Below are 10,564 nucleotides of genomic sequence, written 5' to 3' on the forward strand. Positions count from 1 at the left end.
AGAGCTGACTAATTGGAAAAGACCCTGATGCTGGGAAAGATTGAAGGCACGAAGAGAAGGGGACAGCAGAGGAGGAGATAGTTGGATATCACCGACTTAACAGACATGAGTTTGAGCAAGCTCTGGGAGACGGTGAAGGACAGGGAAGCCTAGCATGCTGCAGTCCATGGGGTCACAAAATGTCAGACACAACTTAGTGACTGAACAACAACAGCAAAATATGACGTGAACTGAGTGACTTAGGTGGTCTGCTATAAAATTTTGCTCTTTGGGTGGCAGGGTGTGGGGAGGGAACTGGGAAAAAGCTAGGCGCATTTTTCAAGATATTAAGTTCAAATAGTTTTTGCAATTTACCTTTAAGAGGCAGATTTTTTTCTTTCCCTTTGAAAATATTCCCTACGTCAATCCTTTTCAATGATCTTCCATAAACTGGGAGGGTTAGCTGGCAAAATTTCATACCCTAAGCAGTACTCACTGTCTCATCTAACAGACTCAAACTTTCATCCTGGGGGAAGAGAAAATCTTTGTGGCTAAAAAATGTCATCTGGGATCTTAAAGCCCATCAGCAGGGAGACAGGGAGGAATGTAGTTCTCTTGACTGGGGAATAGGTTGGATGACTGGAATGTCTTTTTCCCCCGGCGTGTTAATTTCTATGATTGGAAGAAATCAGACCTTAAAAGGAACGGAGGAAGTACAATTTTCAGAGAACAACAGTGAAGACTAGTTATTGGGGAGAGGTGAAAATACTTCCAGGTCTGAGTTCATGACAGTAAATTTGTATTGCTTTCATAACATTCATAGAATGATTTTCACAAATGCAGTGCAAATGAAGATGTTTTATTCCCAATGTGGGCTGCTGAAATGAAACTCGCTTCTCTTCAGCATCATCATTCCACATATACACACCACAGAAAATGATTCACAACTAACATATATATATTTCAGTTTATACATATTTGTAGGTGTATACGAAGACACGTGCATATATATTAAATATATATATTTGAAAATTAAAAGGTATCTTTACCCACTAGAGAGAGTCTGATATTTCAATCTATTAAGCCATAATTTTACATCACAGATTAGTGGCTAAGAGCGTGGGTGCAGGAGTTGGATTGCTTGGGCTAAGACCATTTATTAGCTGCGTGACCTTGGGCAAGGTCCAGGATCTTTTTGTACAGCAGTAACCTCAGCTCTAAGATGGGAGAAATAACTGTCTGCCCAATGCAGTGGTGTAGGGATTCAGTGAATTGGAACATGGTACTGGATAAAATGCAAAATAAAGGTGAAATTGTGTTATAATTACTAGTATGTGTAAGGGCCACGCTAGGTGCTTTGAGGGATAAAAAAGGAGACACGGTCTTTACCCTTACATAGTCTACTGTCTAACTGGAAACCCAAGATGCGGTGTCATATAAATTAACTATTAATGCCTGAGAAGAAAACCAACAGTTTAGTTCAGTAGCACAGACCAGCTTCTCAAGGCACAGAGAAGTGTATATAAGGTGTCAGTTTCACATTCGCTTCCCTTTACCCAATGCCATCTTTGACATGATGAAAGGCTCAAGCAGACTGTATAATAAACACTGCTGCAGTGGTCCGCCTACATTAATCCTGCAGTGGTTTAGCCATGGGTGAGCGTTATGATGCAGATGTTAATGCTGGATTAAGGCTCTTGACAACGGAGGCTGGTCCAACTGTTAGTGCTCTGAAAAGTGAGCCAATCCATCAATTTCTGCAGTTTGTACAGGGATGGTGATGACTTCAGCTGATCCCACCCCGCCCCCCGACTCCCTGCCGAGATTTACAGAGAATTCTGGACTGTGGTTATCTGGTTTAAGAGGTAATTCTGTATAAGAACTGGCATAAAACTGCATGTCTAATTGCCAAAGGAAGGTATTACAGTTAACAACCTCTCTGTGAGATGGAGGGCTGCTTATATGTGCTCTGAAATGATGATGGAAGGCCTTGGGAAGAAGTGATTATGAAAGGGCCTTCAACAAGATGTAAGGTGATTCTTGGCTTAATCCCTTTTAAGTTAAATATTAATTCCCCTAACTTAATTTTTAAAGCATCACTCTAGATTTTTACCTAAGACTGCCCTGAATGGTGCCCATATCAAAAGATGCTTTCTAAAGCTAAATTATCAGCTTAATAGATCTCCATGTATTGATTTAAATACATAACCTGCACCTATAAAATTGCTTCTGTGGGGAAAAAAGGGATATTCTGATTTCAGAGTAAATTAAAAATCAATTTATAAACTCACTTTTAAAAACTCTGCTTTGACTGGTTCTTTCACTCAACATTTATTGAGTGTTTTTCATGTTATCAGACATCAGACACTGTTGTAGTCACATGTGAACAAAACAAAAATCCTTGCCCTGATGGAGCTGACATTCTAGAGAGGAGAGGCAGTTAAATAATGAACATAATAAAGAGTTGGTATAGTGTGTTACGGGTTTCTCTGGTGGCTCAGACGGTGAAGAATCCACTTGAGATGCAGGAGACCCAGGTTCGATTCCTGGAGTGGGAAGATCCTCTAGAGAAGGGAAGGGCTACCAAGTCAAGTGCTAAGGAATAAAAAAAAAGTAGTGCAGAGTTAGGATGGGGCTGGGTGTCAATTTTAAATAGGACAGTCGTTGACAAGGTTACATTTAAGCAAAGTGTGAAGGGAGCCAGCCAAGGGAGTTGAACCTACCTGGGGAAAGAGCCAGTGCCAATGCCCTGAGGGAGAAGCCTACTTAGTGAGTCTGAAGAACAGAAGGTAGGCCAGTGTAGTTGGAAGTGGGTGGGAGAGACAAGAGGATATGGTCAGAGAGGTAAGCTGGGTAGTGGCAGGGAGGGAACCGAACAAATCATGGAGAGCCTTGTAAGCTACTGAAAAGCCTCTGAGAGAGATAGCAGTCACTTGTATTAGGCTGGTTTAAAGTAAGGCCCTGAGCTGTGCTAAGTTGCTTTAGTTGTGTCTAACTCTTTGCAACCCTCATGGACTGTAATCCGCCAGGCTCCCCTGTCCATGGGATTCTACAGACAGGAATACTGGAGTGGGATGCCATGTCCTTCTCTAGGGGATCTTCCTGACTCAGGGATCATACGGGCATCTCTTACCTCTCCTGCATTGGCAGGTGGGTTCTTTATACGACTAGCACCACTTGGGAAGTCCACCTGTATCAAAACAATTCCTCTTATTCCTTGTCTCCTGTACTTCAATTTGAATGTGGAAACAATCTAATTGAGATCTTGTTAAAAGTCAAATTTTAAATTAGTAGGTCTGAGGGGGGCCTAAATTTCTGCATTTTTAACGAGCTTGCAGGTGATGCCAGACTGCCAGTCGACAACCCCACATTGACTAATGAGAGTGAAGAACCAATGGGCTTTGAGGCTTTCTCCTCCATTGGTTGGTTGCAAGGGCCTTCTTGTTCCCTTTGAGCTTAAAAGGACATCCTGAAAGCTTTCATACTGGTCATAACCTCGTCAGTGGCCTCACTATTTCATGTCCTTTCACCTGGCTAGTAAAGGTATGGTCCAGAGCTCTCTTGGGAATATGAGATATGTTGTTTGGCTGTTTCCATGCAGGGTCTAAGAAGTTTCTAGGGCCTCCTTACTGCCACTATGGGGGCTCTGCTTCTAAACCTTCACCTGGGAAGCCCTGCTCTACTCCTTGAATGATAATAGTTCTCTGAACACATTCCTGTCTTACTCCAATTATAGCAAGTAATTCTGACTTGTAGCCTTCACTCCTGGTCCTATATCTTGAATGATAGCCTGACTCTATAAACTAGGCCTGAGGCAGCTAGAGGATTTGGATGATGGTCCTGGGACGAAGAGGTGCTCAGCTGATGCTGGTGCAAAAGGTAAGGTTGAACTTTGTTTTTCCCCCTGTGCAGTGCAGCTAGTGAGATCTTAGCTTCCTCACCAGGGACTGAACCCTTGCATTTTGCAGTGGAAGCTGAGTACCAACCATTGGACAACTAGGGAAGTCCTGAGTCTGACTTTCATAAAAACTAATGAAGTAATTTACAGCTGAACAGGCCTGGAAGGACTAGACACTTGTGAATATAAAACAAAGGTTATGAGTCAGACAGACTTGGGTTAGAATTATGCTTCCATGCCTTACTGTGTTATGCCAAGAATGTTCCTTGGCATCTCTGAACCATAGTTATCTCACCTGGAAAATGAGAATGACAAGGATACCTCTTTCATACATTGAGAAAAGGCATATGAGGCATGTAGAAAAGTGCCTGATATAATGATACTCATAAAATACTAGTTGCTATTAGTTTTATAATTACTGTTAAAATCCAACCACACGTCACATCGCTTTGTGGCCTGGCATTACGGTACTTACCTTTAAAGTCCCTGGAGTTAAAAGTACCAGGGCACATCCCTCAGCAAAGTCTTTCAAAGATGAGACAGACCAGGAGCAGGTTCATCATGGCAGTTGTTACAGTAGATAATGGCAGTAACTTTAGTTAGTTTAGAAAGCATATGATGGGGGTACTGATAATGATGACTGTCTTGAGGGTATCTTGTAGAAGAGGACCCTGAGAGCACACCTGAGACCAAAGGGGAAAGTCTTTTTTTTGGAAGACCAAAAAAAAAAAAAAAAAAGGAAACGGAAGCACATCCCTCTGTAACCTGTGAGTGAGTTGAGGGGTGAAATAGAGGGGTGGGGGCGCCCGCGAGGGTCGGCGGCTCTTGCGCAGCTGCGGCGGCGGAACCAATCAGCGGGTGCATCCCGTCCTCGCGCGACGGTACAGTCGTGCCGTCGTGACGTCGGCGGTTGCCATGGAGCGCCCCACTCTGTAGGGCCGCGAGCCGGCGCCAGGGGGGCCACGGGGTCGTATCGCGGCTTTGAGGTCTAGCCGGCAGCCGCCATGAGCGGCCGGAGTAAGGGGAGAAGGTCCTCCCGCGCCAAAGGCCGTGGCAAGAGCCGCGCCAAAGGCCGAGTCCGCGCCGCGCCTGACGACGCCCCACGCGACCCGGACCCTCCAGAGTGCCAGAGGCTCGGGGAGGAGACCGAGGCGGCACAGGTGCAGGCTGGCGCGGTTTGGGGTGGCCCGGAAGGCGCTGCGCCGGCGCCGCCCCGCCGGCCCGGGGAAGAGGCTGCCTGCCGGCTGCCCCTAGATTGTGGCCTCGCGCTCCGGGCCCGGGCGGCGGGGACTCGCGGGCAGGCGGTGACCAGGCCCTGCCTGGTCAAGGCCACATCCTTCCCGGAGCGCCTGGTGAGTGACACCGTCTTCGTGGGAACCGTGGGCACCGTGGCGAGGCCGAGAAACGGGCCCCGCGTCGGAAGCCGGCGAGGCCCCGCCGCGAAGAAGGCCCCAGATACCTGTAGTGCGGTGGGAAGGGGGTCTGCGGCCTTGGCCGGTGGGAAGCCAAAGAAAGGGCCCGCGGCGGAGGCCGCCTCCGTCCCCGTGGGCGAGGAGAAGGTGGAGAACGCGGGGTCAGGGCCCCCGGCGACAGAGGGCAGCATGGATACGCTGGAGAACGTCCAGCTGAAGCTGGAGACCATGAACGCCCAGGCGGACCGGGCCTACCTGCGGCTCTCCCGCAAGTTTGGGCAGTTGCGGCTGCACCACCTAGAGCGCAGGAACCTCCTTATCCAGAATATTCCAGGCTTCTGGGGGCAGGCCTTTCAGAACCACCCCCAGCTCTCGTCCTTCCTGAATAACCAGGATAAAGAGGTCCTCAGCTTCTTGAATAGCTTGGAGGTGGAAGAGCTTGGCCTGGCGAGACTGGGCTACAAAATCAAGTTCTATTTCGGGCGCAACCCCTATTTCCAAAATAAGGTGCTCATCAAGGAATACGGGTGCGGCCCTTCGGGTCAGGTGGTGTCTCGTTCCACTCCAATCCAGTGGCTCCCCGGGCACGACCTCCAGACCCTTAGCCAGGGGAACCCCGACAACAGCCGGAGCTTCTTTGGGTGGTTTTCAAACCACAGCTCCATCGAGTCTGACAAGATTGTGGAGATAATCAACGAGGAATTGTGGCCCAATCCCTTACAGTACTACCTGATGAGTGAAGGGGCCCGTGCAGAGAAAGGAAAGGAGGGCAGGCCGGGTCCTGCGAGGCCGCCAGGGGAGACCCCGGAACCTGGGGTAAACAAGTCCAACTGATCGTGCTCAAGTCTGCGTCCTGCGTCCTACCTCCTACTGGCCCCCGTGCCCGGCTGGCCTTGGGTGTTTGGCTGTCTGCCTTCTCTTCGTGTTGGCCTCTGCACACTATTCCTGTTGGACTTCGGTTTCAAGAATATGGCGTTTATGATCATGTTCTTTTGCCTCCCGTGACGTTCTTGCTTTCTCTACATTAGTATCATACGTTTTGTGATCTCGCCCCTCCTGTTCATATGTTAAACTCACTTGATTCCAGCGTGTGTTGCCTCTCTCTACATTGCTTGGACCCTGTTCTTGGCTCTGGCGTTTCCCACCTGGCTTTCACATGGACACTCATGAGTCAATCAGCAGGAGGACCAGCGCATCCTAAGCTCTGCTACTTCAGGACTGGTGACTTGCTGGGCTTCGAGTTCATGCCAGCCATGCATGCCATCTGTGGCAAGCTTTTTGGTGGCCACTGCAGAATGAAGCTAGTGCATGTGGCATTGGCCATCAGCCAAAACTGATTGTCTCTTGGCTCTGGGGTCACCAGCCAAGGTGCCACCTGCAGGATCTCTGGCTTTGGCCAGGGACCCATGCTGCCCTCCTAGACAACGGGTTGAGGTTCAGGGTGAGAAGCAGTTTGCTGTGGGTTTTGTACTGTTCTGCATCTCTTCCTGCCTCTGGGCCTTTCTTCGTGGTAAACCTTTGTCAAGGTCTGCACCATACCTCATCACTGTCAGGCCATTGAGTTTTGTCTAGGTTGCCAGTCGGCCCCAATTGGCTTCCTGGGCAACAAGGACCTCGAGAACTACCTGTGGACACAGGCCCTCTGCCGGTGCATGAGACACACACCTACCCTCTCCAGCCTTCCAGGAACCCTGCTGACTGCTGGACTGATGGGCAGGCTGGTACGTGTGGACATGTGCTCACTGTCGTCAAGCTGTGGCTCCAGGTGAGGGTGGCGACCGGACTCACTTAACATCTAGGTACCTTTATCCACTCCCCCCATCCCTGCCTCACACGTAACCGGAATGCTATAGTGGGGTTGCTGGGGAAGGGAGATTTCTGATCTGTGGGCCTGTGTCTACTTCAGCTCACGCCTCTACATCTCCTTCCTCAATCCTCTTTCTGTTTCCTTACCCTCTCTTCCTTCTTCCCTCTGTCCCTGTGCTTGTCCCCCACTCCTCTCTTTCTTTCTTTCTTTTTTTTGGTTTCAGTAGTGGTACTTCTGAAAGAGAAAACAGAGAGAGAAAACAAAACAGTTGTGAAACCAGGGTTTTCTGCGTACAGCTAGCGAGTTGGCTGGGGCCTTGTTAAACACAGGCACACCCTGGGCTGGAATAAGGTAGAGGAAGCCAGAAGCCAGGTGGGTCTGCGGTCATGTCCTGCTCCCTCCCGCCTTCCGGGTCCCTCTGTAATTCTGACATGGAGATTCCTCACATGCAGCGCATCTGCTAGAACGGCCACCCCGGGGAGCAGTGCTGGGGACCAGGGTCACTCCTGCTTTGGCCTTGTTCTCTGCCTCCTAAGGCCTGGCTGCCTTCTGTTCCCTCCTCTGGGCAAGCGTCTCTCATCCCCCAGCTCTCACCCTCAGCAGTGAGGTTTCTTCCTTTTCTCTAGGCTTCTACCTTCACATACCCTTGGGAGTAGACTGTAGCCTTCAGTATGGGGGATCCCAAGGCTGCCCTGGGGCGTGGGGACAGGGGAAGGGGGAGTGCCTTTTCTGAATCTCCAGGGCTCATTTCCAGCGGGTGTAAAAGCTGAGCTGTGCCCTTCCTGCCTAGGCTCATCTGTGCCCTCTTTCCCCCTCATCCCTCAGAGTGGGGTAAGTACTGAGGGTGTGTGTCCTTGCCTTCACCCTAATCTCTCTCTCCTTACGGAAGACCTCCTTCTGAGTTTCCCATGGGCTAGGGAAGTCTTGCCTCAAGAGCTGTCAAGAGGGTGTTTGGGGCAGGCGAGCTGGGGCAAAAACCTAGAGCGGGAATAAGCCTGGTGTGGAGAGGGCTTGGCAAAGCAGCTCGAAGTGGCTTGAGGATCCTCCAGGAGAGTATAGCTATCTCTCAGAGATAGAAGGGACGGGAAGGAGCCTTCCCTAGGGCAGGGACAGGAGAATTAAAGGGCAGTGGGCAAGTGTTTTGCTGAGGCGAGGGTATGCCCAAACTTTTGTCCGAAAATCTTTCATTTTTGGTAGATTTTATAAATCACAAAAACAGTCTGAATAACATTACTTTGGATTCTTTCTCTTTTCTAGGTGTGGCCCTGTGTTTTGTAGAAGATTATGTGCTACTTATTTTGTTTCTGAGTAAATCTTATCATTTTCCCCATTTTTTGCCTAATGGGAAAATAGAGCTGTACAGGTTGGCTTTTTTTTTTTTTTTTTAAAGCTTTTTCCTCTATTATGGACATTTTCAGACATGCACAGAAATGGAGAGACCTCGTGTGCCGTCACCTAGCTACATCATTTATCAGTTATGGTCAACCCAGTTTCATCTGCATCTCCATCTCCCTGCCTGTATTGTTGATCGAAAGTCCAAGACACTGTGCCAATTCAACTGGGACCACTTTGGGAGACTGAGACACTCTGCTGGTGGTGATCGTGGTGGGCTGCACTCTCACTACCGTATCAGATCTGCTTTTTGCTTTTCATGTTAACTAATGACGTTCCAGAGATGGGCCTTAGAAACAAAAGTCTTCAGAGTTGACAAGAAGTCTTAGAAAGTGATGAAGCTGCCTTTTCCCTGTGTCCACAAGAGGAAAGAGAGACTGCTCTGTTGTAAACTCTTTCAAAGACTTATCTTTCAGTCTTTGATAAGGTGCTTACTTGAGACCTTTCACCAGAATAACAGTCTTTTTTTCCCCTCTAAGACGGAGACTCTGTGTGACTATTACAATTATCAGCGTGTCCTGGTCTCATGATATAACTCTGAACTTGAAAGTAAAGTATAATTTGGAAATTGTTTCTGTGTTCTGTGAAAATAACCTCCCCAAAGTAATCAGTAAACGGTTGTCTTACTTGGTAATTTGGCACTCTGGTAATAATGCAATTATTTCTCTGTTCTGAAACAGTATAAACAGTTGTAAGCTTGCATGTGTGATGGAAACAATAAAAGCTTGTATCTCTATTATATTTTATTATTTTTAAAAAAGAATTGGAAGGTTAAGCAGAGGCTGGGTAGTCGACGGCATGTATACTGTGGCATACATGAGTGATTCCTAAGCCTCAGGCCCTTGTGTGACTAGCTCTATAACAATATATAAAATTCTGATTTCCAAGCCCTTATCAGAGATTGAGATCCTGTGGTTCTGGGAAGAAGCCATGCAGTCTTGTTTTTAGCAAGCTTTCCAAGTGATTCTAGTGCAAAGCCAATGCTTCTCAAATTTTAGAGTTCCTCTGAATCATGTGGGGAATCCTGTTAAAATATGAATTCTGACGTAGCCGTCTGGAGTAGAAGTTGAGACTCTGTGTTTCTAACAAACTTCCAGGTGATGCTGGTGCTGGCGGCTTGTGAACTGTACTTGGAGTAGCAAAGGAGGTGACTTCAAGGACCTTTCAAACTAGAGTAACAACACTCAGTCTTGGCTGCACGTCAGAATTATGTGGGAAGCTTAAATATACACACTGGCAGAGCTCACAAATAGCAACTGAATCAGAGTGGGGAAAGGGATCGGTCCAGTTGTGGGTGTTTATTCTGAACACATCACAGGTGATTCTGATGTCTAGCCATCATTGACAACTAAAGTTTCTGATGCTGTTCTTAATAGATTCATAACAAGGACCATTTCCCCAAAATCAGGAGGATCAGCAGCAGACAAACCAAATGCCACATAAAGCACAGAAGTGAGCTGTTAACAAAATAAAATTTAGTTTGTATGATGTTGGGCATGAATCAATAAATGTGCAGTGTTCAGGTGCTCAAATACTGAATGAAAGAATGAATTTAAAACAGTTTATATTCAAATGCCTTTGGGCTAGGCTGGTAATTAAATTTGTGAAGTGGGCCATATTTGCTTTATAAGGATGTTATGTGTTAGTTCATTAGGGCTTCCGTAATGAAGTACCACAGATCAAGTGGCTTAAACAACAGAAGTTGACTTCCAGTTCTGGTGGCTAGATTCCTGAGATCAAGGTGACGGCAGGGCTAGTTTCTGCTGAGGTCTCTGTCCTTGACTGTCTGCCTGCTGTCTCTTCGAGGTCTTAGCTCTCTGTGTGTGGGGGGGAAGTGGGAGGAAGTCGGGGCTGTGTGTAGCTGGGGCAGCTGTGTTGCAGTGCCAGGGCATTTACTTGGGGCACCGCAGGCCTGGTGTTGCTGCATCTTCAAAAAAGTGGCAAGAATCAGAATCTCCCAATTTTGAATATTTTCAACTAAAAAAAATCGAACACCCAGAGCTTCGCTCTTAGTGGTAGGTGGAGTGCAGAAGGGTCCCGGGGGCAGCCTCTCCAGGTGTGAGCAGCCTCTCCAGG

General features: G+C 47.8%; 1 protein-coding gene and 1 long non-coding RNA gene across 5 annotated transcripts; one reads left to right on the forward strand and one right to left on the reverse strand.

Annotated features, from left to right (window-relative positions):
- Positions 1-822: 822 nt before the first annotated feature.
- Positions 823-4,696, reverse strand: LOC133260684 (uncharacterized). The gene is made up of 2 exons (XR_009740930.1): positions 4,353-4,696; positions 823-2,574 (listed from the first exon to the last, which is right to left on the reverse strand). It is a non-coding gene; the product is annotated as an uncharacterized LOC133260684 (long non-coding RNA).
- A 66-nt stretch (positions 4,697-4,762) lies between these two features.
- Positions 4,763-9,227, forward strand: TSPYL5 (TSPY like 5). Of its 4 annotated transcripts, none has more exons than XM_061439296.1 (2): positions 4,763-7,054; positions 8,354-9,227. In XM_061439296.1, exon 1 carries the CDS (start codon positions 4,882-4,884, stop codon positions 6,121-6,123), a length of 1,242 nt encoding a protein of 413 aa, XP_061295280.1. In that variant the 5' UTR covers positions 4,763-4,881; the 3' UTR covers positions 6,124-7,054; positions 8,354-9,227. The 4 variants fall into 4 exon arrangements, with proteins under 4 accessions (XP_061295280.1, XP_061295281.1, XP_061295283.1 ...); XM_061439297.1 differs by having other exon boundaries at positions 4,788-7,088; XM_061439299.1 differs by having other exon boundaries at positions 4,788-7,088; positions 8,515-9,227.
- Positions 9,228-10,564: the final 1,337 nt, after the last annotated feature.

Source organism: Bos javanicus, chromosome 14 (genome assembly GCF_032452875.1).
Source record: "Bos javanicus breed banteng chromosome 14, ARS-OSU_banteng_1.0, whole genome shotgun sequence".
NCBI lineage: Eukaryota > Metazoa > Chordata > Mammalia > Artiodactyla > Bovidae > Bos > Bos javanicus.

What these genes read in the sequence shown, in the direction of transcription:
- TSPYL5 (XM_061439296.1), top strand. Translation starts at nt 4,882, where the DNA reads ATGAGCGGCCGGAGTAAGGGGAGAAGGTCCTCCCGCGCCAAAGGCCGT.